Here is a 27,949-nt window from a genome sequence, read left to right as displayed (position 1 = left end):
TACAGTTTTGGACGCGCGGGCTACCGTAGAGGAGCTCCAAAGATGGCGGCTTCCATGTGTTAACGTGAGAGTTGACTGGAAACAGAGCCAGGACTGACTGCTGGAGTGAGGAGAGAGTCACCACAGAACCACTAATATCTCTTTTAACATAAAACCTGTCGACTAGCAAGGAAGGCGGTGTCCTGCTGCAGGTGTTGTCACAGGTAAATATGATTAAAGTCGTAGTTTAGCTAGCAAAACGGCTTAGAAATGAGCTAAAGATGAAGCTACAGGTCTTTACTCTTACTAGACTAATACTAAAACGACTTTTTATGGATTTATGCATCAAAGTATTGTACAAAACACTTCATGACCTTCAGTGAATTATTATATTTTAATGTATCTCTCTAAAAATGCAGAATTAGCTGATTCCCTGCATCATATATCAACGAAAGAGGCTAAATTGTGCTAAATAAGCAACTTGTACATCATAAATCGAGATCTGGAAATGTCCTGATTTTGCCTTTTCTAAATTTTAACATTGTAATAGGATAGTTAAGCAACATGTCATACCTAAAATGACTCCAATCAACCTTAAATCAGCTGTATTCAGGAGTAAAATGGCACAAACACTGATAAAATGAGCATTAGTAGGTGGTATTATTTTAATATTTCCTAGTCAAAATCAGCTTTTCCCAGCTTACAGTGTTAGCTAAGTTTTATCTGTGTCCAAATAACTTTCAAAGAGTAAATTAAGCCTTCATTTCATCAAGGCTTCATGACTGTAATTCTCTGTATTGTGGTTTGATGTCAGTGTCAATGCTGCTGCATGTCAAAGTATGACAACATAACACAGATTTGATCCACTCGGCATCAGCTTCCTGTACATGTCAGGTTTGGTTTTAAAATAGTTTTGATAGTTTGAAAGGCTTTAAATGGATTGGCCCCTTCCTGTCTTGCTGATCTCCTCCAGGTGAGGTCAACCAACCGGTGCAAGACTTAAAACTAGAGGGGATCAAGCCTTAGGGGTGGTTGCTCCTGAGCTACTATGTAGCTGTCTACCTGTTGCAAAAGACCTACCTCTTCTTCAATCAAAATCAAAACAATGTATCCGGAAGAAAAAATAAATTCTAGAAGAGAAAAGGTACAAAAAAATGCAGATTATACAAGTACAAATATTGCGAAATTGTATATTATACAAAGCAAACAATACCCTGAATGATTTTAAAAAGAAATGAGTAAGAATGTGAATATATTTGTTTATTAGCATGAATAGCCTTGCAACTCCCACCCTTATCGTTAGCGTCAGTGTTAGCATTAAAGGCTAGGAGGTTGATTGGCTCCTTGTTTGCTCTCCAAAGTGCTGATTCATGTTTGGAGAATCTTGTGTTTTTTCTTTGGCTTCATTCAGTCTGAATGCTTCTCTCCTCCTCCAGACGGTGAACCTTTATGTTGGTGCGGTCAGCTCGTCTGCTCACCCTCATCATCTCCCATCAGCTTCACCCTTCCTGCATCCGTCCAGCCGCACACACGATCTGTCACAGACGGGGACTGAGATCCATGGAGCCCCCTAAAACTGCCCCGGGCTCTGAGAACGATACCTCCAAACCTCCTCCTCCTCCTCCCACTCCTACTCCTACAGCTGAGGTCAAGACTTCTGCTCCAACAGACGCAGCATCTGAGACGGAGGAGAGACTTCCTGAGGGGCTGCTACCTGGAGAGACGGTGGTGAAGGAGGGAAAGGCGGCCATCTTGTTTCCCAGTGCCAACGAGGTGTTTTACAACCCGGTCCAGGAGTTTAACAGAGACCTGACGTAAGCATCAACACTGACTGCTTCTGTGACCTCTTTCTCTTCTTAAGGCGTTTTTCGACCGCAGGAACTTTACCCTGAAACCCAGGGTCTAAATTTAGTTCAGAGGTAGATAATCTCCCCCTGAAAAGCCCCTGCTAGGGGGGTAGTACTTTTCAAAGATCCTGGGACTTTCAGGGGGCAGGGCCCGCAATGTTGAACGTGTCTGATTGGTAGATTAGCCGCAGTGTTTTTATTTACTCCCTCCGTCCACAATAACATCACACACACATCTGTGATTCACTTGATTTCTCTTTCTTTCATTAGTTTTTATTTGTTCAATCTTTTTTGTATGTGTGTGTACTTTTCAAAAGAAGAAGCTGTGATTCTCTTGATTTAGCAGCTTGTAACAGTAGTCTTCTCTCAGCCCATCATGAATGCGTCTCTCCTCCCGGTGTTCCGGTTTTAAAAGTGACCCTGTAAACTGGAGACCTTCAGCTGAACGTGTCAGTGTTTGTGGAGTTTACACAGCTGTTGAAACACAGAGGGAGTTCCTGGGAATGCAAACTAGTTTAGTTTTTATTGAGATTTCAAAATATCCTCATCAGATATTTAATGATCGTCTAAAGACGTTTATGAGGGATGCATCCGGCTGAGAGTCTCCAGTTAACAGGGTCGCTGTTTAAACCAAAACACCGGCCGATCTCTGCCACGGCTTTTTGAGTTCAAAAGGATTTTAAAGCCGTGTTGAAACGTCTTTACTACTCGCGCTTATCTCCTCTCACGTGTTGATTCAGTGAATCCATCTGTGATGAAATATAGCACCATCTAAAACAGACCAGCTGAGTCTCTTCATGCTAACAGGCTAACTGTTGTGTTGCTCATAATGATACCTGCCTGTCCGTCTGCTTCTATGGTGTCATCTGTGATGAATGGCATTCACCTTTGTGTTACTGCCCTCTACTGGTCTGGTGGTGTAGTGCATTTACTTTTTGTTTTCTCCATACGTCACTGGCCTGATTTACACAATCTACCCAGGACTACAGCCAGCAGTCGAAACACAGACAACAATGGGGGCACAGGGACCTTTTAGTTCCTGGGAAAGTAGTTCTGGGGGCTAAAAGACCCCAGTTACACTTTCCCTCTCTTGAGACGTTCATCATCATTCGTTTGTAGTTTCAGAGATATTCTGTCAGCAGTCAGGACTGAACACCTTCTGGAGGGATAAACATCACACTCAGCGAGGGAGGTCATTCTCACTGAGTCACACACGGTGACATATTTTTGATTCTGCAGCCATATTTTACTTCACCATGACGCCCTCCCTGATTTGAATTGCATGCCAACAGCGTACCTTTCCACCGTCGCTCCATAAATCATGTCTGAAGATTAAAGCAGAGATCTGTCTCAACACACTGCATGATGATATATATGAGTATGAGGAGTGATACTGGGTTTGGATGAAAGCAGCTCTGTTGTGTCTCCTGTAATGATGTATAACCTCCTCATATAGACGCTCGTGTTCTCCCTCTCCAGATGTGCCGTGATCACAGAGTACGCCCGAGAAGTGCTGGCTCAGCGCGGGGTGAAGGTGGTGGTGCCGGGGGAGAAGGAGAGGGTGGTGGTCTCTCTGTCGGAGGAGACAAATGAGGCGGACGATCAGATGGAGCAGATAAACCAAGCGGAGGAGCCGGCTGTAAATGCAACAGTGGGGGAGGAATGTGAGGTAGGTTTATTAGATTTCACAGAGTGGTTTGAAAGCAACAGGTTGGGGTTGCCAAGATTATCTTAGCATGAAGAGGTGGTTGATTTAATTGAATTAACATAAGAATGTCAAAAAGACGAGCCAGATTGAAAGATCCATATATGGTCATTTAACTTCCTGTGCAGTTAGTATCACCAAACCTGAAAAAATCTAGTACAGCCAGATTATACAAGGTGCAGCATGATGGCGATTTAAGATTGAAAAATGTGGCTGAGAGAGAAAGTGGGCTTGTATTAGTGTTATAAACTGCAGTTCCTCGAGTGTCCACTAGAGGCTGGCTGCAGAAACACAGGAAACCACATACACACCCATTCAAAGAAGACGATCTTTGCAGCAGAAATAAACACGTTTACAGCCTGGATCAAGAAACGGTTTAGGTCTGAGTAGCTCATTTCTCTACACACACTGTACGGGGTGTGATTTTTTTTATAACTTGTTATTTTTGAAGACATTAAACTTGCGAGTTTTGCCCAAATAAGGGCACGGCTGACTTGAATGACAGGCAGGCCGCCTCTTTGCCTCACGCTAGCTCGGACGAAGTTAGGTTGAGTTCAGTGTTTCCAATATGGCACCCGCTGACGATTGACTTCAAAACAGGGCTTCAGGAACAGATGGATGACGTCACAGGTACTATATCTATCTATTATACAATCTATGGTTAAAACCAGGATCTTAAACTGGACTCTGAATTTGATTTGCAGTCAATGTAAGGAGAATAAAATGGGGGTAATGTTGGTTTTTGTACTGGACCTTGTTAACAGTCTTGTAGCAGCACTTTGGATCACTTCAAGAGAGCATTTATTGAGGCTGACTATAAAGGAAATGGCAATAATCAAGCCATGGAGAAATAAATGCATGAGCTAGCGTTTCTAACTCTGACCGTGAAACCATGGATTTAATATTTGCAATGTCTCTTAAGTGGAAGAAACATGAACGGGTGAATGATTTCATGTGTCAAAAATGACACTTAGAGGACACCCTCATACCCAAAGTCTGACTCCCAACACACAACAGAACAAATGAAGGTAAACCACACCAAAGTGCATATTAGTAGAAATCATTAAAAAACCATAAAAGGAAGGAAACATAACAGAGACTCAACACACATGATGGCTCCTACGATTGTTAAAGGTGACATATCATGCAAAATGGACTTTTTAATGGTTCTCTACCTGAAATATGTGTCCCTGTCTACAAACCCCCCGAGAATGAAAAAAATCCATTCTACCCCTGTTCTGATTTCTCCACCTTTCTGTAAATGTGTGTGAAACGAGCCGTTTCAGACTTCAGTGTTTTTGTTACGTAACAACAATATCCAGTCTGTCACGGAGTCAGAGCTCGGAGCTTGTTCAGCCCATAGACTGTATAAAATAATACTGAATCCCTCCTCCGTTTTTCATTACCTGCACAAATGTGTGCTAACAAGGAGCTTAGGAGGGAGGCATGCTAGTTGTAGGCTGTCTTAATAAACACAAAGGTCGGTTTTACTCCCCACGTCTGCAGATTTGAAAGATCTAGTGGATGATTTTATTTGTCATGGATAAGTGCTAGCGCTAATTAGCATAGCCACATAGCTATATGTTCATAGCTGTAGCTGTGTACCAAGACACACGTCGACATACTGACAAATAAAACAACAAGAAACACTAAATCTGTGACCAATCCTTCATAAAAGGTCCTGCTGCCTTTCTGGCAGAGGTTGGTTTTACTCCCCACGTCTGCAGATTTGAAGATCTAGTGGATGATTTTTATTTATCATGGATAAGTGCTAGCGCTAGTTAGCATAGCCACATAGCTACATGTTCGTAGCTGTGTACCAAGACACACGTCTACATACTGATAAATAAAACAACAAGAAACACTAAATCTGTGACCAATCCTTCAGAAAGGTCCTGCTACAGGCGCCTCTCCGTCAGGATCAGATTCTGGATCAGATTCAGAGGGTTGAATTAACGTGATCTCTGAGCAGCCTGTATATTCAGCCAACATGTAAACATTAGATCAACGTGCTGGAGAGCCGAGGCACATCCACTTCCTGAGGGGGCGTGGTCAGAGAGAAAACAGAGTGTTCTGATGAGGAATGAAGAAGAGGACTTTTCAGGCAGACCAAAATCTGATTTCAAAGTGTTTTTTTGAGCATAAACTTTAAAGACATGTTTTGGGGACCTCTTAGACCAATATATATTGATGAAAAAAGCGTGATATGTCCCCTTTAATATAATTGATGCCAGTGAAAGATGAACTCCTGGGTTAGTAACTAATGGTGATCGTAGCAAGACGGTTCCTGGTTTCAAATCCCCGGTCAGACAGGTGCCTCTCAGTGTGGAGTTTGGGTACTCCGGCTTCCTCCCACAGTCCAAAAACATGCTCACCGGGTTAATTGATCACTCTACATTACCTGTAGGTGTGAGTGTGTGCGTGAAATGTTGTCTGTCTCTACATATTAGCCCTGTGATTGGTTGGCGACCTGTCCACCTGTGTACCCTGCCTGCTGCCTGATGTCAGCTGGGATAGGCTCCAGCCCCCATGACCCCAAACGGGATAAGCAATCAAGATAATGGATGGATGGTGGAAGATTAGAACACATTTCATAGATTCTCATTGAGGGAAATATAGAATTTTACAGTCAGAAAAGGTCAAAAGACATAAAATGTAAAAATCAGAACGGATGTAAAGAGAGGTAAACAAGAGGAGTAGACCTTTTTATTTAGTTGATTTTAGTGCTCTGAGGCTTGAAGTGTGTTTCTGTCCCAGCGGGGTCTCCCACTCTAAAAATACTCCCTGATACCAGCGCACAGCCGCGTGTAGCAGTTTGTATAGGGCCGCCATCAAATGAGTTATGTTAATGCTGCAGCGTTTAATTTCACACTCGGCTGACCCGAAGTTTCAGAGAGAGGAGGAGATCCGTTCTGACACCCTGGAGGGTTTTATTGTGTCGAAGTAATCCTGTTAGATGACAGCAGAGGACTGAGTTTATCCTATTGTTTACTCACAGGTGAAAAGGCGTGTGTAACTAATGCATGATCAGATTTGGTCTTTTTGAATAACTGATATATTTGTGGTTAAAACATCCTGCCGATGATGAGATCTGAAATGTATCTCTAAGTGGAATATCTGCAGAAATATGGAAGGTGTCTGTTAGAAGAGTTTGATTTAAATACACAGAGGCCGCTCTGGATCCCTCCATCTCTCTGTATTGTTATCATAAAGAACACATTCAGGGAAGGATCCATCTTCTAGAGCTCTAAATAACCTCATGCTCTCCACCACCCCACCAGAGCTGAGTAAATCCTGGGACAATCTTTCACACCCAACAAGCGTGGAATGAGCTGCGAGGCAGACTTACTTTCTGGGAACCCCTCACCCTCACTTGACCCGCTCAAATTCAATCAAAGCATTTTTACAGATAAGATATAAATGCTCTCACAAATCCAAGACTGGATCTCTTAAGACTATTATTCCTTTTGACCCGTGTGTGCTTTGTGTTAGTTTCTAACGTACGTTCCTTTCTTCATTTCATGGTAGATTTTAAACCAGTCAGGCACCAGTCCTCAAACTGGGTAAAGCGTTTGATCCTGATGGGGATAACACTAGTTTTACAATGTTTGGGTACCACCATGCCTCGGTTCAAAAGGCAGCAAGCAATGAGTCTGCTAATAAAACCTACAAATTATGAAGGTCTTCATGAAAAGAAGACCTTGTGAAAAGACTCCTATCAGTGAGGACTCTTTAAAGTCAGCCTGCGACCTCATACTGCACACAGTACTTCCTGTTATAACTTCAATAACCTGGGCCCGTTTGCACGTCCAGCCATTAGCGATGAAAACGGGCCGTTTGTACAAATGGTGAAAACAAATGGATTAGCGGTCTGCATGAGCCAGGTTAACGCCTCAACAGAGCATTACATTTAATGGCGGTAGACCCCACCATTACAGGTGCTAACAGCAGGATTACCTCACTTGTTCGGCTGTTTAAAGGTGACATATCATGCAAAATTGACTTTTTAATGGTTCTCTACCTGAAATATGTGTCCCTGTCTACAAACCCCCCGAGAATGAAAAAAATCCATTCTGCCCCTGTTCTGATTTCTCCACCTTTCTGTAAATGTGTGTGAAACCAGCCGTTTCAGACTTCTGTGTTTTTGTTACGTAACAACAATATCCGGTCTGTCACGGAGTCAGAGCTCGGAGCTTGTTCAGCCCATAGACTGTATAAAAATACAACTCAACCCCTCCTCCGTTTTTCATTACCTGCACACATGTGTGCTAACAAGGAGCTTAGGAGGGAGGCATGCTAGTTGTAGGCTGTCTTAATAAACACAAAGGTCGGTTTGACTCCCCACGTCTGCAGACTTGAAGATCTAGTGGATGATTTTTATTTGTCATGGATAAGTGCTAGCGCTAATTAGCATAGCCACATAGCTATATGTTCATAGCTGTAGCTGTAGCTGTAGCTGTGTACCAAGACACACGTCGACATACTGACAAATAAAACAACAAGAAACACTAAATCTGTGACCAATCCTTCAGAAAGGTCCCGCTGCAGGCGCCTGGATCAGATTCAGAGGGTTGAAGTAACGTGATCTCTGAGCAGCCGTGTATATTCAGCCAACATGCAAACATTAGATCAACGTGCTGGAGAGCCGAGGCACATCCACTTCCTGAGGGGGCGTGGTCAGAGAGAAAACAGACTGTTCTGATGAGGAATGAAGAAGAGGACTTTTCAGGCATGCCAAAATCTGATTTCAAAGTGTTTTTTTGAGCATAAACTTTAAAGACATGTTTTGGGGACCTCTTAGACCAATATATATTGATGAAAAAAGCGTGATATGTCCCCTTTAAAGGATGGAGGACATCGTGCTTATGCGTTACCATTGAAGACGTAATATGCAAAGACAACAGATATTTAGGGATCGAACGAATCCTTTGGAAAAGTCTGACGATGTGGAAATCGAAAACTTAGATTTAGGAGATGTGACATAATTCTGAGGTAACCTACCAGCAACACAGTGAAGTGAATCCTTCCCAAACAACTCCATCAACAAGTCCTCATCCTTCAATGGGGGGGACAGGTTGGTCCTCCACCTGGACCACGTTGGTGGTGGTGCTTGTTGCACAAAGCCGCTTTCATGTTGCTTATTTTATTTTGTAGGTCTTCTACTGAGCGCGCTCAGAAACACCACAAGCATTTACCCGGTTCAAGATCTGAAGCCAAACTTTCCCTTTCTCCTTGTTTGTTCTCTTTGAGGATTGACTTGCTGATAATCGCTGTTTGTTCATTCTATATTCTTCTAATCAAATGTCCATTTCTTCTTCTCTCAGTCACAGCAGTACCGCTCCCCATGTTTATTGTTGTTTATGCGTAGTAGGCATGCACAATTCTAATAAGTTGGATCAGGGTTTTCCAGGAGGTTCCCTGGTGGACATATGACGTTTTGCACCAGCCTCGCTTTCATGGTGCAATTAGTTAATTGGCCAATTATTTGCAGTCGTGTATGCGGCTAACGCTACGGCCAAATAGGCCGTTCCATGGCGGTACGTTAAGACTGATGGTCCCGTTTGTGTAATGGCTGGATGTGGATACGGGCCCAGGTTCCTGCAGTTCTGAACTCGCCCCTCTCTTCTGTTCCAGCATGGTCTTCGTGTTCTCGAGGGGCTCGCTGCGTCCGGTCTGCGCTCGGTGCGTTTCGCTCTGGAAGTCCCCGGCCTGAAGAGCATCACTGCCAACGACTTCTCCGCCAAAGCCGCCGCGCTGATCGCCAGGAACGCCCAACACAACGGCGTCAGCCACCTGCTGAAGGCCAGCTGCAAGGACGCCAGGTAACAAGGCTGTGAGCGTCAGAGGAGTCTGCTGATGATGCTGCTGCTGCCTCCACCACTCACTTATCTGATGTTTGTTTCTCTCATCCTCAGTCCTCTCATGTCTTCACCTTTCACCTCTTGTTCTTTTCATCCCTCTGCTCCTGTTCTCGTCTCCTCTCCTGTCTCTTTTCTTTCTCTCGTTCCGTGAACTCTTGTGACCTTTTCTCTATTTGCCTTGCATGTCTTCATGTTCCTTTTTTGTTCTGTCCTTTTCTAGATCTGCCTTAACTCTTTGTTTATACTCTCCTCTCTTCCATCCCTCTTTCCTTCTCTTTGATATGATTTCCTGTCTTGGTTGTTCTTTTTAATTCTCCTCCTGTCTTTTATATGTTCTGCAGTATGCTGATGTACGAGAGGCGAGGGAAGAAAGAGCGCTACGATGTGATCGATCTGGATCCCTACGGCAGCCCCTCTGCCTTCTTGGATTCAGCAGTGCAGGCCGTCGGTGAAGGAGGTGCGTAGGTTTGGTTAAGCTCTTCTTTTTATCCTTAATGCAATTTGTTCTTGCAGCAAAAGAAAAGAAAGACAACATTTTTCTTCTGTGCTTGTGACTGTGTGCATGCGACCATCACCATCCCTCTTAGAACTCTGGCCTATCTTTTATTGACCGCTAATATCATGTTCTGTAAAAGAGGGCGTGCACACCTAGGAGGGCCAAAAAATAAATAAATAAAGTAAAAGAAAGAATACACAAAGATATATAAAGGGACAGGGAGAGAGAAGGAGAGAGAGACCTAAGACACTTAGATGGAGAGGGACCATCTCACCATGACGCCAAAAAAACTCTGTGCGGTGATACTAATGATTAAGCAACCCTTAGTGTCCACAATCATTACTGAAGCTTGGGTCGCAGAGGGTTGCCGCCGTGCTGTGTTCTATTTGTGTGACAAGACCACCACTGGTGCAGATGATACCACTTGGGTCAGATCAGCCGAGCGGTTCGGCCCAGCACCCGGGCCGTGAGAGCAGGCAGGCCGGAGGACCCAACGCGCCGCGGGAGACCCAGGCCAGGGGACAAGCCAAGGACCCAGACCGGAAGCAAACAGGTACCCGCCGGAGCACCCAGGTCACCCAGCAGGGGGAAAGGGGGGCGAGGGGGGAGAGATCCCGCAGCCCCCCCAACGAACACCTCCACAACACCGCCCCCACAGCCCCCCAAGACAGAGCCAAAGGAGCCACCAGGGCCGAGGGGGCCCAGCACCAGGAGCAGACAGCCAGGCATCCGGGCAGGACCTGGACCAGAGCCCGCCAACCGGTGCGCCAGAGTGGGGGGAAGGGCGGAGGCGGCAGGGCCAATCCCCCCCGCCCCCCCCAGCCGTCCCGACCACTCCCCCCAGCCACGCCCCGCGAGTGAATAGATAAGGCCGTGGGTGGCATGGAGGGACACCCCAATGGCTGCCGTAGTAACACCCCCCTGCTGCGCGCCACCCCACCCCCCAAAAGAGGACCGCGAGGGAACCCCCCAGGAGACCCGGCCCCAGCTGGAGTCATGGTGTGGGCTGCTGTTGCATCTGATGGCTCGAAGTCTCCTTTGGTCTTCATTGAGGAGGGTGTGAAGGTGAACAGCCAGGTCTACCTTCAAATGCTTGAAGAAAAAGTGTTGCCATGGTGTACCAATGCATCAGGAAACAAGTATATCTTCACACAAGATGGTGCACCCCGCTCACACATCCAATGTCACACAGGCCTGGTGCAAAGCAACATTTTTCTGGCTTCTGGGACAAGAACACGTGGCCTCCGTCAAGTCCTGACATCAATCCTGTGGACTTTGCAATCTGGTCTATCCTGGAGAGGGAGGTCTCAAGAGTATCTCACAGCAGTGTCACCGCTTTGAGGGAAGCTTTGATGAAGTCATGGTCAAAACTTGATGCAGAGACAGTGCGGCGCTCATGCCAGGCAGTTCCAAGTCGTCTCCAGGCTATGATCGAGGCAAAGGGTGGCCATATTGAGATGTACATTTTTTTTTTTTTTACTCTTTTTGAGTCTCAAGTTGAGTTTTTTTGAGTTTTTTTCAAGCTGTCCTGGTTTTAAAATCACCGTCAAAATAAAACCAGAAAACAATTTACAATCGAGCACAACCCGCTCTGTAAAGGCTGTCACTTATGTTCTCTGCCCTTTTCTTTTGCCACCTGTGCTGCCTCTCTCTCTCTCTCTCTCTCTCTCTCTCTCTCTCTCTCTCTCTCTCTCTCCCTCTCTCTCCTCTCTCTCTCTCTCTCTCTCTCTCTCTCCTCTCTCTCTCTCTCCCTCCTCTCTTTGTCTCAGGTCTGTTGTGTATAACGTGCACAGACATGGCCGTGATGGCAGGAAACAGTGGAGAGACCTGCTACAGCAAATACGGTTCAGTCTCCATCAAAGCCAAATACTGTCATGAGATGGTGAGTGCACACACACAAACACACACACACACGCACACACACACAGGCTGCACATGAGACACATGCACAGACATGTCAGCGGTTTGTTCTCCCCATGTCTTGATTCTTGGTAAATAAATGTGTGTGTGATGTGTGTGTGGGTGTGACAGGAACATCAGTAAATGTCACGGGCTCTGGCCTGAGGCTGGTGAGCCTGGTGTGTGCGTGTGTGTGGTTGTGTTTGTGTTGTTATATTTTTAACTCTTGGTACAGACATTTGTTTTTCAGACAGACTCAGGTAGAGGAAAGCTGCAGACATTTACCCACTCTTGGTTTTTTAATTGTTATTATTATTATTCCTAAGATGAAGTTGAACACAGCTGTTAGTGGCAGCAGATGTGGTTTGTGACTGCAGCTCCTGATACAGGTGCAGGGTTGTATTGGCTGTAAACACTCCTTGTGGGCATGTTTTGTTATGACTAAAACTAATCATAAACTCATTTAGTTGATGACAGAGCAGCTCAACAAACTAGTTTTCAATTACTTGATTAAAAACATTATAAAGTGATGTCCTGACTCCATACAATACACTGTACAATATCCCTGTATCTCCTTCAATCCAAACACTTTTGTACATAGATAATTCCAACTATTCTGAGCTTCTTTATATACTTTATTATTTTATTTTATTTATCTTATTTGATCTTTATTTTATGGGATCTGTATTTCATTTTATTTCTATTTTATTTCTTTATTTTATTTAATCTTTTATATTTTATTCTGCTTTGTTTTATCTTTATTTTATTTCCATTTTATTTAATCTTTAATTTATTCTATTTTATTAGTCTTTATTTTATTTAAACTTTTTTTGATTTGATCTTTATTTGATCTTTATTTGATCTTTATTCTATTTTATTTGATCTTTATTTTATTTGATCTTTATTTTATTTATTTATTTTATTTTATTCTATTTTATTTTATCTTTATCTTATTTAATATTTATTTTATTTCTGTTTAATTTAATCTTTTATATTTTATTTTATTTAATCTTTATTTATTTAATCTTTATTTTATTTCTATTTTATTTCTTTATTTTATTTAATCTTTTATATTTTATTCTATTTTATTTCTTTATTTTATTTAAACTTTTATATTTTATTCTATTTTATTTGATCTTTATCTTATTTAATCTTTATTTTATTTCTATTTTATTTAATCTTTATTTTATTTCTATTTTATTTAACCTTTAAATTATTCTATTTTATTAGTCTTTATTTTATTTTATTTAGACTTTATTTGATTTTATTTTATCTTTATTTTATTTATTCTTTATTTAATTTTATTCTATTTTATCTTTATCTTAATATTTATTTTATTTCTATTTTATTTAATATTTATTTTATTTCTATTTTATTTAATATTTATTTTATTTCTATTTCATTTAAACTTTATTTTATTTCTATTTTATTTAATCTTTAATTTATTCTATTTTATTTAATCTTTATTTTATTTTATTTAAACTTTATTTGATTTGATCTTTATTTGATCTTTATTCTATTTTATTCATATTTACATCTTATTTTATTCCTTCTTGTTAATATCTTGACTTTCTTACATACTGTTATAAGAGCTCTATAATGGCCGAATTTCCCTCCCCGGTATAAATAAAGTATTTCTGGTTCTGATTCTGATTCTGATTCTGTGCATGAAATACAGTCTCTACGGAGGAAGGCCTTGTCAACAGTGGCACTGAAAATCGTCCTTCTAATTTGCCAAACCTTGAACAGTTTCAAAGTCAGGTGAAACTTCCTCCTCCTGCAGTGACAAATAGGTCACTTTGATATGAAGACAGTAAAAGAAACCTGTTGGATTCTCCAGTTACACACATTTAGTGAGATCCAGCTGCTGTAAAATCTGTGAAGTTTGCATTAAAGATAATAAATTTAGCTCTGTATATGATACATAAATATAAAATTAGCAAATAGTTCCAAAGGCCAAGGAGGGAAGAAAAGATTGATGACTGCAGGTTTTAAAACTTCAACAATGGACAAAGAAATGAGGTTGACATGTAGAGACAGTGAATAACGGTTAAAACCGTTGAAAACACAACTGCACTTGCACCTTATCGCCACAGGTGGCGCCAAAAACAACACAACTGCGATGGTTATACTTATTTATAGGGCAGTCAGTTTAATAAAGACAAGAATTACAGCATTTTACTGCAAAAAACTCAGATGGAAGTACTTTTGATTTCCTTTGAGCTAGTTTGACGAGATGTATGTCGGCACTCGGGGGCCAGATGATTTTGGAACACCACTCTACCACACACACGCACAAAATCCTCTACCATGCTGTTTAAAAAAACAAATATATAAATCAATAGATGAATGATTTGATTGCATTCTTTCTAAACCTTGCACACACAAAAATCAGAGAGGATGTGTCTCAATTTAAATCCCTTTCATGGCTGCTGATTACACAAAAAATCAACATGTTTCTGGTCTTAATTAATCCTTATTTTGTGTGTATAAAAGATTAATTTTGAGCAGACTATAATCAATTCTTCCCCTCATGTTAACATTTCAGTTGAAGTCAAATTCAGGCCAGCAAATAGCAGACAGTCAGACTTCCTCAGTCCTTGAACGTCTAAACAGAGCGTGTGTACGTGTCTTTGTTTCCTCCTGCAGGCTCTCCGTATCATCCTGCACAGTCTGGATCAGAGAGCGGCCGTCTACCAGCGCTACATCCAACCCCTGCTGTCCGTCAGCGTGGACTTCTACATCAGAGTCTTTGTGCGAGTCTTCACAGGGCAGGCCAAAGTGAAAAACTCAGCCAGGTGCACACACACACACAAACACACAACCCCTAAAACACACACACCACATATATAGTGTATTGTCTTCTAACAAAGCCTGATGTATGATGAAAGTTGAATGAAGTGAAACTGGGTCACTGCAGCAACAAATGCTAAAAATACTGTCAGAGGCAGACAGTCACGAGATAAGGACGTGCAGGAACATATTGAAATATATAAATATGTGAAAGTTGATTTAATGTGTTGAACGGAGAGTCAGAATTTAAAGCCACAGTCTCATAGTTTCATGCACACATGGAAGAGCCCTGTGGTAAACATGTTGATGGTTATGTTTCTACGTGTCCTTTCTGTCTTGTGTTGCAGTAAACAGGCCGTGGTGTACAACTGTGTCGGCTGCGGCTCCTATCACTTACAGAGGATGGGTCGGAAGACAGTCAACGGGAATCAGTAAGACGGTTTTCTCTTCATTTGGGTCATTCTGGATCAACATGAAGTGGATTGAACTTAATATAGTGTAATGCTTCAATTAGTAGCCTGGGCCCGTATCCACGTCCAGCCATGACACAAACGGGACCATTAGTCTTAACGTACCGTAATGGAACGGCCCATTTGGCTGTAGCGTTAGCCGCATGCACGACTGCAAATGATTGGCCAATTAACTAATTGCACCATGAAAGCGAGGCTGGTGCAAAACGTCATATGTCCAGGGAACCTCCTGGAAAACCCTGATCCAACAAATTTGAAGTGCGCATGCCTACTTTGCATAAACAACAATAAACATGGCGAGAGGTACCGGTGTGACTGAGAGAAGATCAAGAAGTGGACATTTGATTAGAAGAATATAGAATGAACAAACAGCGATTATCAGCAAGTCAATCCTCAAAGATAACAAACAAGGAGAAAGGGAAAGTTTGGCTTCAGATCTTGAACCGGGTAAATGCGTGTGGTGTTTCTGAGCGCGCTCAGTAGAAGACCTACAAAATAAAACAAGGAACATGAGAGGGACTTTGAGCAATAAGCACCACCACCAACGTGGTCCAGGTGGAGGACCAACCTGTCCCCCCCATTGAAGGATGAGGACTTGTTAACGGAGTTGTTTGGGAAGGATTCACTTCACGGTGTTGCTGGTAGGTTACCTAAGAATTATGTCGTGTCTCCTAAATCTATATTTGCTGTATATTTCAACATGGTCATACTTTTATTCCTTCGATCCCTAAATATCTGTTGCCTTTGCATATTTGGTCTTAAACTGTAACACATAAGCACAATGTCCTCCATCCTTTAAAGGTGACATATCATGCAAAATGGACTTTTTAATGGTTCTCTACCTGAAATATGTGTCCCTGTCTACAAACCCCCCGAGAATCAAAAGAATCCATTCTGCCCCTGTTCTGATTTCTCCACCTTTCTGTAAATGTGTGTGAAACGAGCCGTTTCAGACTTCCATGTTTTTGTTACGCAACAACAATATCCGGTCTGTCACGGAGTCAGAGCTCGGAGCTTGTTCAGCCCATAGACTGCATAAAATAATACTGAATCCCCCCTCCGTTTTTCATTCCCTGCACACATGTGTGCTAACAAGGAGCTTAGGAGGGAGGCATGCTAGTTGTAGGCTGTCTTAATAAACACAAAGGTCGGTTTTACTCCCCACGTCTGCAGATTTGAAGATCTAGTGGATGATTGTTATTTGTCATGGATAAGTGCTAGCGCTAATTAGCATAGCCACATAGCTACATGTTCATAGCTGTAGCTGTAGCTGTGTACCAAGACACACGTCGACATACTGATAAATAAAACAACAAGAAACACTAAATCTGTGACCAATCCTTCAGAAAGGTCCTGCTACAGGCGCCTCTCCGTCAGGATCAGATTCTGGATCAGATTCAGAGGGTTGAAGTTAAGTCATCTGTGAGCAGCCGTGTATATTCAGCCAACATGTAAACATTAGATCAACGTGCTGGACAGCTGAGGCCACACCCACTTCCGGAGGGGGCGTGGTCAGAGAAAAAACAGAGTGTTCTGATGAGGAATGAAGAAGAGGGTTTTTCAGGCAGACCAAAATCTGATTTCAAAGTGTTTTTTTGAGCATAAACTTTAAAGACATGTTTTGGGGACCTCTTAGACCAATATATATTGATGTAAAAAGCGTGATATGTCACCTTTAAACAGCCTAACAGGTGAGGTAATCCTGCCGTTAGCACCTGTAATGGTGGGGCCTACCTCCATTAAATGTAATGCTCTGTTCCATCTTTAAAGCCAGTCAGTAAACTCCTCCCTGTCCCTCCTGGATCAGACACTTCTTAGGACCATCTTCCTGATCAACTTGTGGAAGAACGCCAATCTATGAGGGGCTCACGTTATCATTAACCCTCCTACTCCTCCTCCTCCTCCCACCACTTCACAGTCGCCGCTTTTTCCGCTTTTCTTAGACAAAAGTTGAATTTCAAATTTGTGTTTCCTCTCATTCTCTTCAAAATGAACAGAGAAGTGTTATCTTGCTGCATTTACTGCCGCATCTTCATCCTGGCAGCATCTAGCCGATCATTTGTCAATGCAGCTGTCAATCATGATGTCACTTCCTCTTCTTTATTGAATCAAATAACTTATTAACACTTCACTTCTCAGAGGAACAAATACTTGGACGTAAATCAGCCACGATAAGAACAGAAAAGCATGTTTGAAAGAGCATTTATCATGATGGAGGCAGGGTTTTATGACCTATACTGCATCCAGCCAGCAGGGGGAGCTCTAAATGTTTTGGCTTCACAGTCAGTGAACACTTTTGATCTACAGTCTAAAGTCAAAAACAAGGAGCCACACCCTGCACTCAAAGTGACCCTGCCTGTGTTTAGTAAAAATGAACTCTGTGTGATTTCAGCATGAAGTATTCTCCAGCCATCGGACCTCCTGTTGCACCGGAGTGTGAGCACTGTGGACAGAGACATCAGGTGAGACACACACACACACACACACACACACACACACACACACACACACACACACACACACACACACACACACACACACACACACACACACACACACACACACACACACACACACACACACACACACACACACACAGAGCGTGTCATCGTTCTTGTTTTGCAGGATTCAGCTTCAATCTGTAGATTTAGTTAATGCTTCAAACACATCAAACACACCTGCTAAAGCTTGCATCTCTCCCTCCTCTAGCTCGGTGGTCCCATGTGGGCGGAGCCTATCCACGACTTGCCGTTCGTCCAGAAGGTTCTGTCCGCCGTGTCGGGGAACCCGTCCAGGTTCGGGACGTCCAAACGTATCGAGGGCATGCTGAGCATGGTGACTGAGGTACTCTTCCCGTCCTCTCTCTCAGTGCAGAGCTGCTGCTGCTCTCAGTGTTGTCTTGTGGGTGCGGTTAGCTGCTTCAGATAACTCCTCGCCGTGTGAAAAACACACAGAGGTTGATTTCCTCGTGGACGGACTCTTTATGATGCTTTGATGTGTTGTTTGTTTCAGGAGCTGGAAGATGTGCCGCTTTATTACGCTGTGGACAGTCTGAGCAGCACGATACACTGCAATACTCCACCTCTGCTGCAGTTCAGGTAAACACAGATACAGATACACACACACAGGATACACAGTTTTTAAGTCATTGTAGTGCCTGTGTGATATGCAGTGAAACATCACGCCCTCTTTTACCCATCATGTTCAGGGAGAAACTTGTCCTTAAAACCCTCCTCTGTAGTTTCAGAGAGTTTGAGAGCAGCTCTGTCGTGTTTGTGAGAAACTAAAGGTGCATTACGGTCTTTTAGCCCCCAGAACTACTTTACCCTGAACTACAAGGTTCCTGTGCCCCCATTGTTGTCTGCGTTTCGACCGCGGGTGTGCAAATCAGGCCAGTGACGTATGGAGGAAATAAAAAGTAAATGCACTGCACCACCAGACCAGTAGAGGGCAGTAAAACAAAGAGGAATGCCATTCATCACAGATGACACCATAGAAGCAGATGGACAGGCCGGTATCATTATGAGCAACACAACAGTTAGCCTGTTAGCATGAAGAGACTCAGCTGGCGCTGTTTTAGATGGTGCTATATTTCATTACAGATGGATTCACTGAATCAACACGTGAGAGGAGATAAGCACGAGTAGCAAAGACGTTTCAACACGGCTTTAAAATCCTTTTGAACTAATGAAAGAAAAGAAATCAAGTGAATCACCGATGGAAAAAACAATGACTGTGAATGGTTTTTGGGGAAAAAAAAAAAAAAAAAAAACTTGACAAAAAATGTTTTAAAAAAAATTTTGACAAAAGAAATTTGACAAAAGAAATTTGACAAAAGAAATTTGACAAAAAAAATTTGAAAAATAATTTTTTTAAAAAAATATTGGAAAAAACAAATATTGCGGCAAAAAAATATTGGAAAAAAAAAATTTTTGACCAAAAAATTGTTGACAAAAAAAAATGTTGACAAATTTTTTTTTGACAAAACAATTTTTTTGACAAAAAAAAAAAATTCTACAAAAAAAAATTTCACAAAAAAAAAACACGGCTTCTAAATCCTTTTGAACTCAAAAAGCTGTGGCAGAGATCGGCCGTTGTTCTGGTTCAAACAGCGACCCTGTTAACTTGAGACTCTCAGCCGGATGCATCCCTCATAAACGTCTTTAGACCATCATTAAATATCTGATGAGGATATTTTGAAATCTTAATAAAAATTAAACTAGTTTGCATTCCCAGGAACTCCCTCTGTGTTTCAACAGCTGTGTAAACTCTACAAACACTGACACATTCAGCTGAAGGTCTCCAGTTTACAGGGTCACTTTTAAAACCGGAACACCGGGAGAGACTCATTCACATTGGGCTGAGAGAAGACTACTGTTACAAGCTGCTAAATCAAGAGAATCACAGCTTCTTCTTTTGAAAAGTACACACACATACAAAAAAGATAGAACAAATAAAAACTAATGAAAGAAAGAGAAATCAAGTGAATCACAGATGGAAAAAACAATGACTGTGAATGGTTTTTGGAAACATATGACAAAAAAAAAAAAAAAAAATTGACAAAAAATGTTTGGAAAAAAAAAATTTGAAAAAAAAATTTAAAAAAAAAAATTTAAAAAAAATATTGGAAAAAAGAAATTTTGACAAACATTTTTTTGACAAAAAATATTTCTTCTTTTGAAAAGTACACACATACAAAAAAGATAGAACAAATAAAAACTAATGAAAGAAAGAGAAATCAAGAGAATCACAGATGGAAAAAACAAAGACTGTGAATGGTTTTTGGAAACATTTGACAAAAAAAAAAAAGAAATTGACAAAAAAAATTTGACAAAAAATGTTTGGAAAAAAAAAAATTTGAAAAAAAAATTGAAAAATTAAAAATTAAAAAACTATATTGGAAAAAAGAAATTTTGACAAAAAAATTTTTTGACAAAAAATATTTCTTCTCTTGAAAAGCACACACACATACAAAAAAGATAGAACAAATAAAACTAATGACAGAAAGAGAAATCAAGTGAATCACAGATGTGTGTGATGTTATTGTGGACGGAGGGCGGAATAAAAACACTGCGGTTAATCTACCAATCAGACACGTTCAGCATTGCAGGCCCTGTTCCCTGAAAGTCCTGGGACCTTTGAAAAGTACTACCCCCCTAGCAGGGGCTTTTCAGGGGGGAGATTATCTACCCCTGAACTAAATTTAGACCCTGGGTCCACCGGTCGAAATGCACATAGTTCAGGGGTGTCTCCTGTTGAACCCACACTTTTGAGCGTGCATTATCTACTGCTCCACCTGCATGCTCCATCAGAATGAACTCCACCTTCTCCTCTCTCTCTCTCTCTCTGCAGGTCTGCTCTCCTCCACGCCGGTCACAGGGTTTCCCTCACTCACGCCTGTAAGAGCGGCATCAAGACAGACGCCTCTCCTGCGGTCATCTGGGACATCATGAGATGCTGGGTAAACATGACTCTTACACAAATCAAGTCAAACAGGAGCTTTAGATGTAGTTAATGCGTAATGAACGTCCTCATGTTAAATGTTTGATTATCCTGCAGGAGAAGGCCAATCCAGTGAAGAGGGAGAAACTGTCTGAGATGAGCCCCGCCTTCAAAATCCTCTCTGCTGAGCCCAGGTGAGACCAGACGCTGAACTTCAGGTATCAAAAGTAATGTCACATACCAACCATAATGTGGTCTTCACACTGTGTTCGTGTGTGTGTGTGTTTGCAGCATGGAGGCCTGCTTCACCATAAGGGAGGACGCCAACCCTCAGTCCCGCAAACGCCACCTGACCCGGTTCCAGGAGAATCCTCAGGCCTTCTGGGGACCCAAAGCTCGCGCCAATGCGGGGTAAACTCGAACTCACACACATTTTTGTGGAGGAGAGCTTCAGGTGTTTGAAACTTTGATTCATCCATCAACAAAGGGAGTTTGAAAAGGGCTACAATTCAGTTGTTTGCATTAAAGGGTTAGTTCCCTAAACATCACATAGGGGAAATTAAGTTTCTAAGTCATTACTGCTCTTCATGCTTCTAGATATTAGGAGTACTGTTGTTTATATTTTTTACTTTTACTTTAAAGGTACCGTTCTCATTGTTTTTGCACCAAAACACAGATAAACTGCTCGTATGTAGAAACCTACCCCCCGGCTATACAACCTTGATTTTGATGATTAAAGCTGCTGTGAGGAACTTTTGATTCGTATCAATTCTGGTGCCCCCTTGTGGACAAAGTGATGCCTCTTATCTCTTGTCCTATACATGCAAAAGTAGTGTTTTCAACAAAAACTTCATCCTGTTGTCTTTTGACAGTCAACATTATCAGGCACTGTGATTATTTTCCATACAGTCAAATAAAGGCTGTTTCTGAAGCGACACCTACCCCTTCAGGAGGGTTTCAGGCATTAAAAATGACAACAGAGAAGGTGGCGGCGTTGCTGCTGATGGTCTTGTTTGCTATTGAAGGTCATAAAGAGGCATCGGTATCATTTTCAGTCTGTTTCTCAGCCAGTTCAAAACTCCTCACAGGGCCTTTAAAGCTGGGGTTGGTAATCAGATTTAGATACACTTTTTGTCATACTGGTTAAATGATCTTTATGTCCTGATGGTAATCATTACATGATGTGTTCTTAAAAAAGAGTGAAAAAAAACTGCTATCTACAGCCGGAGTAAACCTGGGAAAACACCAACCAATCACCGTTTTTTGGCTCCCCAAATTTTAAACCAATCAAATCCCGTCCAGCCGTTCTGCCCTCCTCCTGCAGAGCGTACATTTCACCGGCGTTCACTCCTCCGAGTCCCCGTCTCCTGCCTCTACTTCCCCTGACTCTATTTACTGCCCCTCTCGCTCGTCCTCGGGCCTGTCCCCTCTGACCTGATGAGGTGCTTTGCTCAGGACTGTAGTCCGGATCAGAGTCTAAAAAGCTCTCACCAACAAGCAGAATAATTAATGACGTTCAGTAAGTCCTACAGAAAATACATATGTACTGTAGCGTCCGTCCGGACGCTGTAGTGATGACGAGCCGATTGGTGAACACGTTGATCTTTAATAACCGGTCACTGTCGGCCGTGATCACGCCAACCAACAAAACAACAATCAATGTTTGAATGAATGAAGAACTTCTCCTCTTGTCTCTCCTCTCTCCCGCTCACACACTCTACACCTCTCCTGATGCCTTCACTGACCGTCAACACTGTAGGAATTAAGAACATCTACACTGAACACGTTTAACAAACAGTAGAGCTGTTACAGTATTATATATGTGTTATAACTTTTCTCCTGATATCGTGTCACCGGTACAACTGGATAATGCTAGCATGATAGTTGTGAGTACTAACAGCAGCCATGTTTGTTTGTGTTTTTAACTTTCACTATGAGAATGTTTTGTTGAGGACCGCTTTTGAATCAGTCACCATCACATGGTCGAGAATCAGCGGCGCTCGTGCATGTGAGCGGGGGGCGTCGTTTTGGAGGAGCTCTGAGGGAGGAGGGGAGGGGTTAGACGGAGTCATGAGGAAATGCTACATTCTAATTCATGCTGGTTTTCCGAGACTACCAACCCCAGCTTTAAGTAAGGCATAGTGTATAATTAGAAGGTAGTTATGGGAAATAGAATCCTGATTTGTCCCTGGAAAATAAACAATTAAATACATAAATAAAGAAAAATAGAATAAAATCAGACATTAAGATATATTTAGGGCCTGTTCAGGATGTGTTTACATTTGAACTGCTCCTTTAAAACAGCAGGGATTAAGATGTTAGAGATTAAAACTGTGGATTTAGATTTATTCTTCCTCTCTCCTTCGATTTGTGGAAGTGTTTTCCTTCACACGTTTCTGTTTTCTCCTCCTCTCTTATATTCCTCCTCCTCCTCCACCTCTGTCTCCTCCATCCCCTCTAACCTTTCACACCTTCTCTCTCTCTCTCTCCTGCAGCGGCGGCATCTCTTTCGACCTGCAGGACAGGAGGAAGAAGGGCCAGAACAAGAGAAAGAACTCTCAGCTCAAAGACTTCCCCTGCAAGAGGTTCAGACAGGTCAGTTCACCTGCAGCGCTCCGACAGCCAGGCTGCTTGATTTCAGATAACACAGAGAGATACGTTCCACAACCTTCACTTCCTGACTCTGGAACCGATGAAGTCCTCCTCCTCTTGCTTTCTTTTGACGAAGAGTCTTGTCAGCGCGGTTATGAACGACAGCAGCTGATGCCTTTCCTCCTGTTTTCTGGGAAAATAACCTCGTCTTTGTTGGACTTCTGGGAAAAGACGAAGTGGACTCATTAGCTTCTCAGAACGGCGGCGGAGGCTAATGAACATTTGGTCCGTTGCTTTACACCTGCGCTGATTTCAATCACTCTAATGAAGACGAACCGCTCTGCAGAAGACCGGACCGTATTAACAAACTCTAATGACCACAATTTTCATTAATTAGTCCTGAATTATTTTCACTGTGAACACAAACATGGGTTCACACCAGGCTGCAGACAGACTTATGAAGAGCTCATTGTTCTGAAGACACGACTCAGAGCGACTCTTCATTACCTCTAAATAAAAGATAAAACAGAACACAATATAAACACTTTGAAAAGATTACAGGAAGAAGAAGAAACCTGTGACTTGAATTGGATTTCTGAGGTGTTACAACATCTGAGTCCTTCAGTAGGAGAATAAACTACGACCTCCTTTGAATTTCTTTAAGTTGAATAGCCTCTAATCTTTGCTTCTTATCTTTAAAAGGAAAAATAAGTTTATAAAAGAGGCGCTGCAAGACTTTTTAGCTCTAAAACATGTCCCTGCACTTGCTTCATGCAACTGTTCTTAAATTTCTATCTGCACAAAGCCTGAGAGGAGTTTAACACCACCATTGTTACATCTGCAGTACTTCCTGAAGACATATTTGGACTTCTTGTTCACCGTTCTCTCTGTGTTTTAAAACATTTAGCTGTTATGTTTCAACCCTAGATCTTTTCAGTGTGCAAACTGTCTCTGCACAAACAGAAACTTCAAGAATGTGTTTCGTTTAGTAGCATTTACTCTTGCCAAAAGGGTTTTCCATCAAACTTAATAAAGTATGTTTTCTTTTTAGGAAATGTTTCCAATCCAATCCAGCTTTATTTGTGTAGCACCTGTCATGGATACAAGCACACAGCTCTAAGTGCTTCTCATACAGAACAAACAGACAGAAAAGTTTAAGCTAGCAAGAAATTAAAATGTGCTTACTTTAGGACAAGCTGAAGAAAAGCTGCCTCAGATGTCCTTCGTTACAAATCCATCCATCCATTTTCTTCCGCTTATCCGGGGTTGGGTCGCGGGGGTAGCAGTCCAAGCAAATTGACCCAGACATCCCTCTCCCCGGCGACACTTTCCAGCTCCTCCTGGGGAATCCCGAGGCGTTCCCAGACCAGGCGGGAGATATAATCCCTCCACCGCGTTCTGGGTCTACCCCGGGGCCTTCTCCCAGTTGGATGTGCCCGGAGCACCTCTAAAGGGAGGCGTCCGGGAGGCATCCTTATCAGATGCCCGAACCACCTCAGCTGACTCCTTTCGACGCGGAGGAGCAGCGGCTCTACTCCGAGCTCCCGCCAGAGCTCCTGACCCTATCTCTAAGGCCGAGCCCAGACACCCTTCACAGGAAACTCATTTCAGCCGCTTGTATCCGCGATCTTATCCTTTCGGTCATGACCCACAGCTCATGACCATAGGTGAGGGTTGGAACGTAGACCGACTGGTAAATCGAAAGCTTTACCTTCCGGCTCAGCTCCCTCTTCACCACAATGGTCCGATACAACGTCCGCATCACTGCTGACGCCGCACCAATCCGCCTGTGGATCTCACGCTCCATTTTACCCTCACTCGCGAACAAGACCCCGAGATACTTAAACTCCCCCACTTGGAGCAAAGTCTCACTCCCCGCCGAGAGAGAGCAATCCACCGTTTTCCGGCAGAGAACCATGGCCTCAGACTTGGAGGTGCTAACTCTCATCCCGGCCGCTTCGCACTCAGCTGCAAACCGCCCCAATGCCCGCTGGAGGTCCCCGCTCGAGGAAGCCAACAGAACCACATCGTCTGCAAAAAGCAGAGATGAGATTCCAAGCTCCCCGAACTGGAGACCCTCCTCCCCCCGGCTGCGCCTTGAGATCCTGTCCATAAAGATTACAAACAGGACCGGTGACAAGGGGCAACGCGTCCGACTTTGTGCCAAGTATTCGGACACAACTCTCACTTTGGTCGTTACAAATCATCATTCATCTTTTTTTAAAAAATAGAATATACCCTGTAAACACTGACAAAAAATCTGACTATAAATGTCAAGAAAACTTCACCTACTTAAATAAAAAACAAGGACTTGAAATTATATTAAAGGTCCACTCACGCTTGTGTTGATTCTGGCGCCCCCCTGTGGACAGTAAAAACAGTACCTCTTTTTTCTTGCCTAATTTTGTCCTGCACACGAGTTAGTTGTGTTTTAAACCGATAAAATCTCATCCTGCTTTAATTCAATCCTTAACTAGTCAAAGAGTAATGCAAGAAATTAAAATGACGTTTAAAGTTTAACATGAAAACGTCTCAAGACCTCTTACATACTCCCGGACTAGCTGAAGAAAAGCTGCCTCAGACGTCCTCCGTTACAAATCATCATTTATCATTTTAATTAAGTTATTTTAAATAGAATATATCCTGTAAAAACACTGACAAAATCCAGCTTATGAATTTCAAAAAAACATTGTTCACTGTAATAAAAAACAAGGACTGAGCATTAACTTGAAGGTCCACTTAGCAATTTTCCAGTTTGGTTGACTCTGGCGCCCCCTTGTGGACAGTTAAAGCAGTACCTCTTATTACTTACAGGAGTTAGTTGTGTTTTTACAACAAAATATCTCATCCTGCTTTAATTTAACCCTCAACCTAGTCAAAGAGTAAGGCAAGAAATTAAAATGACTTCAAATTTCACACGAATAAACGCAAAGACCTCTTCTGTACTTTTGGGCTAGCTGAAGAAACTCTGCCTCAGATGTCCTCCGTTACAATTTAAATAAAGTTATTTTAATTAAAATATATCCTGTAAACACTGACGACATCCATCCCACAAATGTAAAAAAAAAACATCACCCACTTAAATGAAAATCAAGGACTTAGCATTAAATTAAAGGTCCAGTCAGGAATTTTCCCATTTGTGTTGATTCTGGCGCCCCCTTGTGGACCTCTTTTTCTTACCTGACTTTAACCTGCAGATGTGTAAGTTATGTTTTACAACAACAACAAACATATCACTTTTTAAACTTCTTTGTTGTAAAAATATAAATAAAGGCTGTTTTAGCCTGACACCTACCCCCCCAGCAGAGGTTCCACACATGAATAATAACCAAATAGAGACATTCAGTTTTCCTGTTGATGGTCTAATGTGCTTTTTTAGCTCATAAAGAGACATCAGTTTTAATTTCAGTCTGTTTTGTAACCATCTAAAACTCCTCACAGGAGCTTTAATGAGTCCTTCCATCATGTTAGCTAGCTCAGCTAAGCTCAGTTTACTTATTTCCTCATATCTCTCTCTCTCCTTCTTTCAGGGAACATGCACCCATGGAGACAAATGCTGCTACTCCCATGACCTGGAGAAGAAGACAGGATGATCGACCTCCTCCTGAGTTAGTCTTTTTATTTTTATGATTTCTGGAGTTTGACCGTCTCTGACCGTGCAGGCTGGATGAAGTGAGCATGGTGCAATCAGATTGTATAAAGGACATGAATCCCAGAGCTGTTAACACCCTGAACTTTATGATTCAGAACATGGCTGAGCTTTCTTTTTTCAGTTGTAGGTTGCTGGTTTTTTTATTGTATGTTTGGCTGTTGTTGCAGTCCAATAAAGTCCTCATGCTGACTTTAAAGCTTCTCTTTTGTTTATAACTGTTTGAATTTTTCCAATGAACTTCTGCAGGGGTCACTCAATTATGAGGAGAGACCAAACACCAAGACAGGATAAGACTCAGTCTGACCCCACCTTAATCCATCATGAGCATTGCACCTCACAGTATTTAGCTAGTTACAGCGGGGAGGACAATCTTCCTTTAACAGGCAGAAACCTTGAGCAGAACCAGACTCATGTTAGACAGCCATCTGCTGAGGATATGTTGGAGAGAGGGATAGAGGGAGATGAAGAGAGAGAGGGAGCGGTGATAGTGATGAAACGAGTGGTAGAAGCTGTTGCCGCTGGAGTGCAGCACGTCCGTATCAGCTGGAGTCTGGAACATCCACAGCAGCAGAGATCCAGAGGAACCTACGAGACAAGGGAGCTCAGGGACTCCAGAAAGGTCTATGGTTAGGAACTTTAATGGGACAGGAAGAGTTAAAGTAAGAGATGGACAGAGAGAGGAGAGAGGGGATCCCAGTGTGTCAGTTCAAAGAGTTAAGAGTTAAAATAAGGGATGGGGGGGTTGGGGGGAAGGTAATGGGATCCCAGTTACCACTTTTCGACCAACGCAAACCAGGTTGTATATCTGGGCTGGTGCTCGCGAACCAACATGGCACCCGTTTGTTTTTCCACCCGCTTTCCCTCACAACGATGGCGACCACTGCTTTGCCTTGGAGTCCATTAGTCTTTTTGGTTTTTCACTGCAGGACAATGACGGAAACACGTTTGGTTTGTGTTTTTGATCACAGCAACCCCCCCCCCGTCCCTCGTCCCTGACGTAAGCGGTTTGCGGTTCTAGACCAGCCAAGAGTTTGAGCCGCTCTGGAACCAGTTTGAAACATGAAACAAAAAACCCGTTCTCAATTGTGCGCCAGCTCGGAACCGGCCCTGAAACGGCCTCGGTCGAAAAGTGTCAGTGCGCCAATTCCCCCATCAGTCTGAGCCTATAGCAGCATAACTAAGAGCTGGTCCAAGCCTGATCCAGCTCTAACTA

General features: G+C 42.5%; 1 protein-coding gene across 1 annotated transcript; it reads left to right on the top strand.

The window, feature by feature from the left end:
* Window positions 1-26,932, top strand: trmt1 (tRNA methyltransferase 1). Its single transcript, XM_034688154.1, has 16 exons — window positions 1-203; window positions 1,416-1,793; window positions 3,306-3,495; window positions 9,166-9,353; window positions 9,734-9,849; window positions 11,658-11,770; window positions 14,437-14,585; window positions 14,928-15,011; window positions 17,443-17,512; window positions 17,760-17,894; window positions 18,063-18,148; window positions 20,403-20,511; window positions 20,610-20,686; window positions 20,784-20,903; window positions 22,988-23,087; window positions 26,615-26,932. The coding sequence occupies exons 2-16, from the start codon at window positions 1,429-1,431 to the stop codon at window positions 26,675-26,677; spliced, it is 1,965 nt and encodes a 654-aa protein (XP_034544045.1). The 5' UTR covers window positions 1-203; window positions 1,416-1,428; the 3' UTR covers window positions 26,678-26,932.
* Window positions 26,933-27,949: the final 1,017 nt, after the last annotated feature.

The sequence above is a fragment of the Notolabrus celidotus genome, chromosome 7 (genome assembly GCF_009762535.1).
Source record: "Notolabrus celidotus isolate fNotCel1 chromosome 7, fNotCel1.pri, whole genome shotgun sequence".
NCBI lineage: Eukaryota > Metazoa > Chordata > Actinopteri > Labriformes > Labridae > Notolabrus > Notolabrus celidotus.
Note: the sequence above shows the minus strand (reverse complement) of the source record. Positions and strands in the feature narration are given on the sequence as shown.

Bases quoted from the DNA above. Each gene is read 5' to 3' on its own strand.
- trmt1 (XM_034688154.1), top strand. From the start codon at position 1,429: ATGTTGGTGCGGTCAGCTCGTCTGCTCACCCTCATCATCTCCCATCAG. The intron at 3,496-9,165 runs GTAGGTTTATTA...CTTCTGTTCCAG, and splicing joins CAGTGGGGGAGGAATGTGAG to CATGGTCTTCGTGTTCTCGA. The intron at 23,088-26,614 runs GTCAGTTCACCT...TCCTTCTTTCAG, and splicing joins CCTGCAAGAGGTTCAGACAG to GGAACATGCACCCATGGAGA.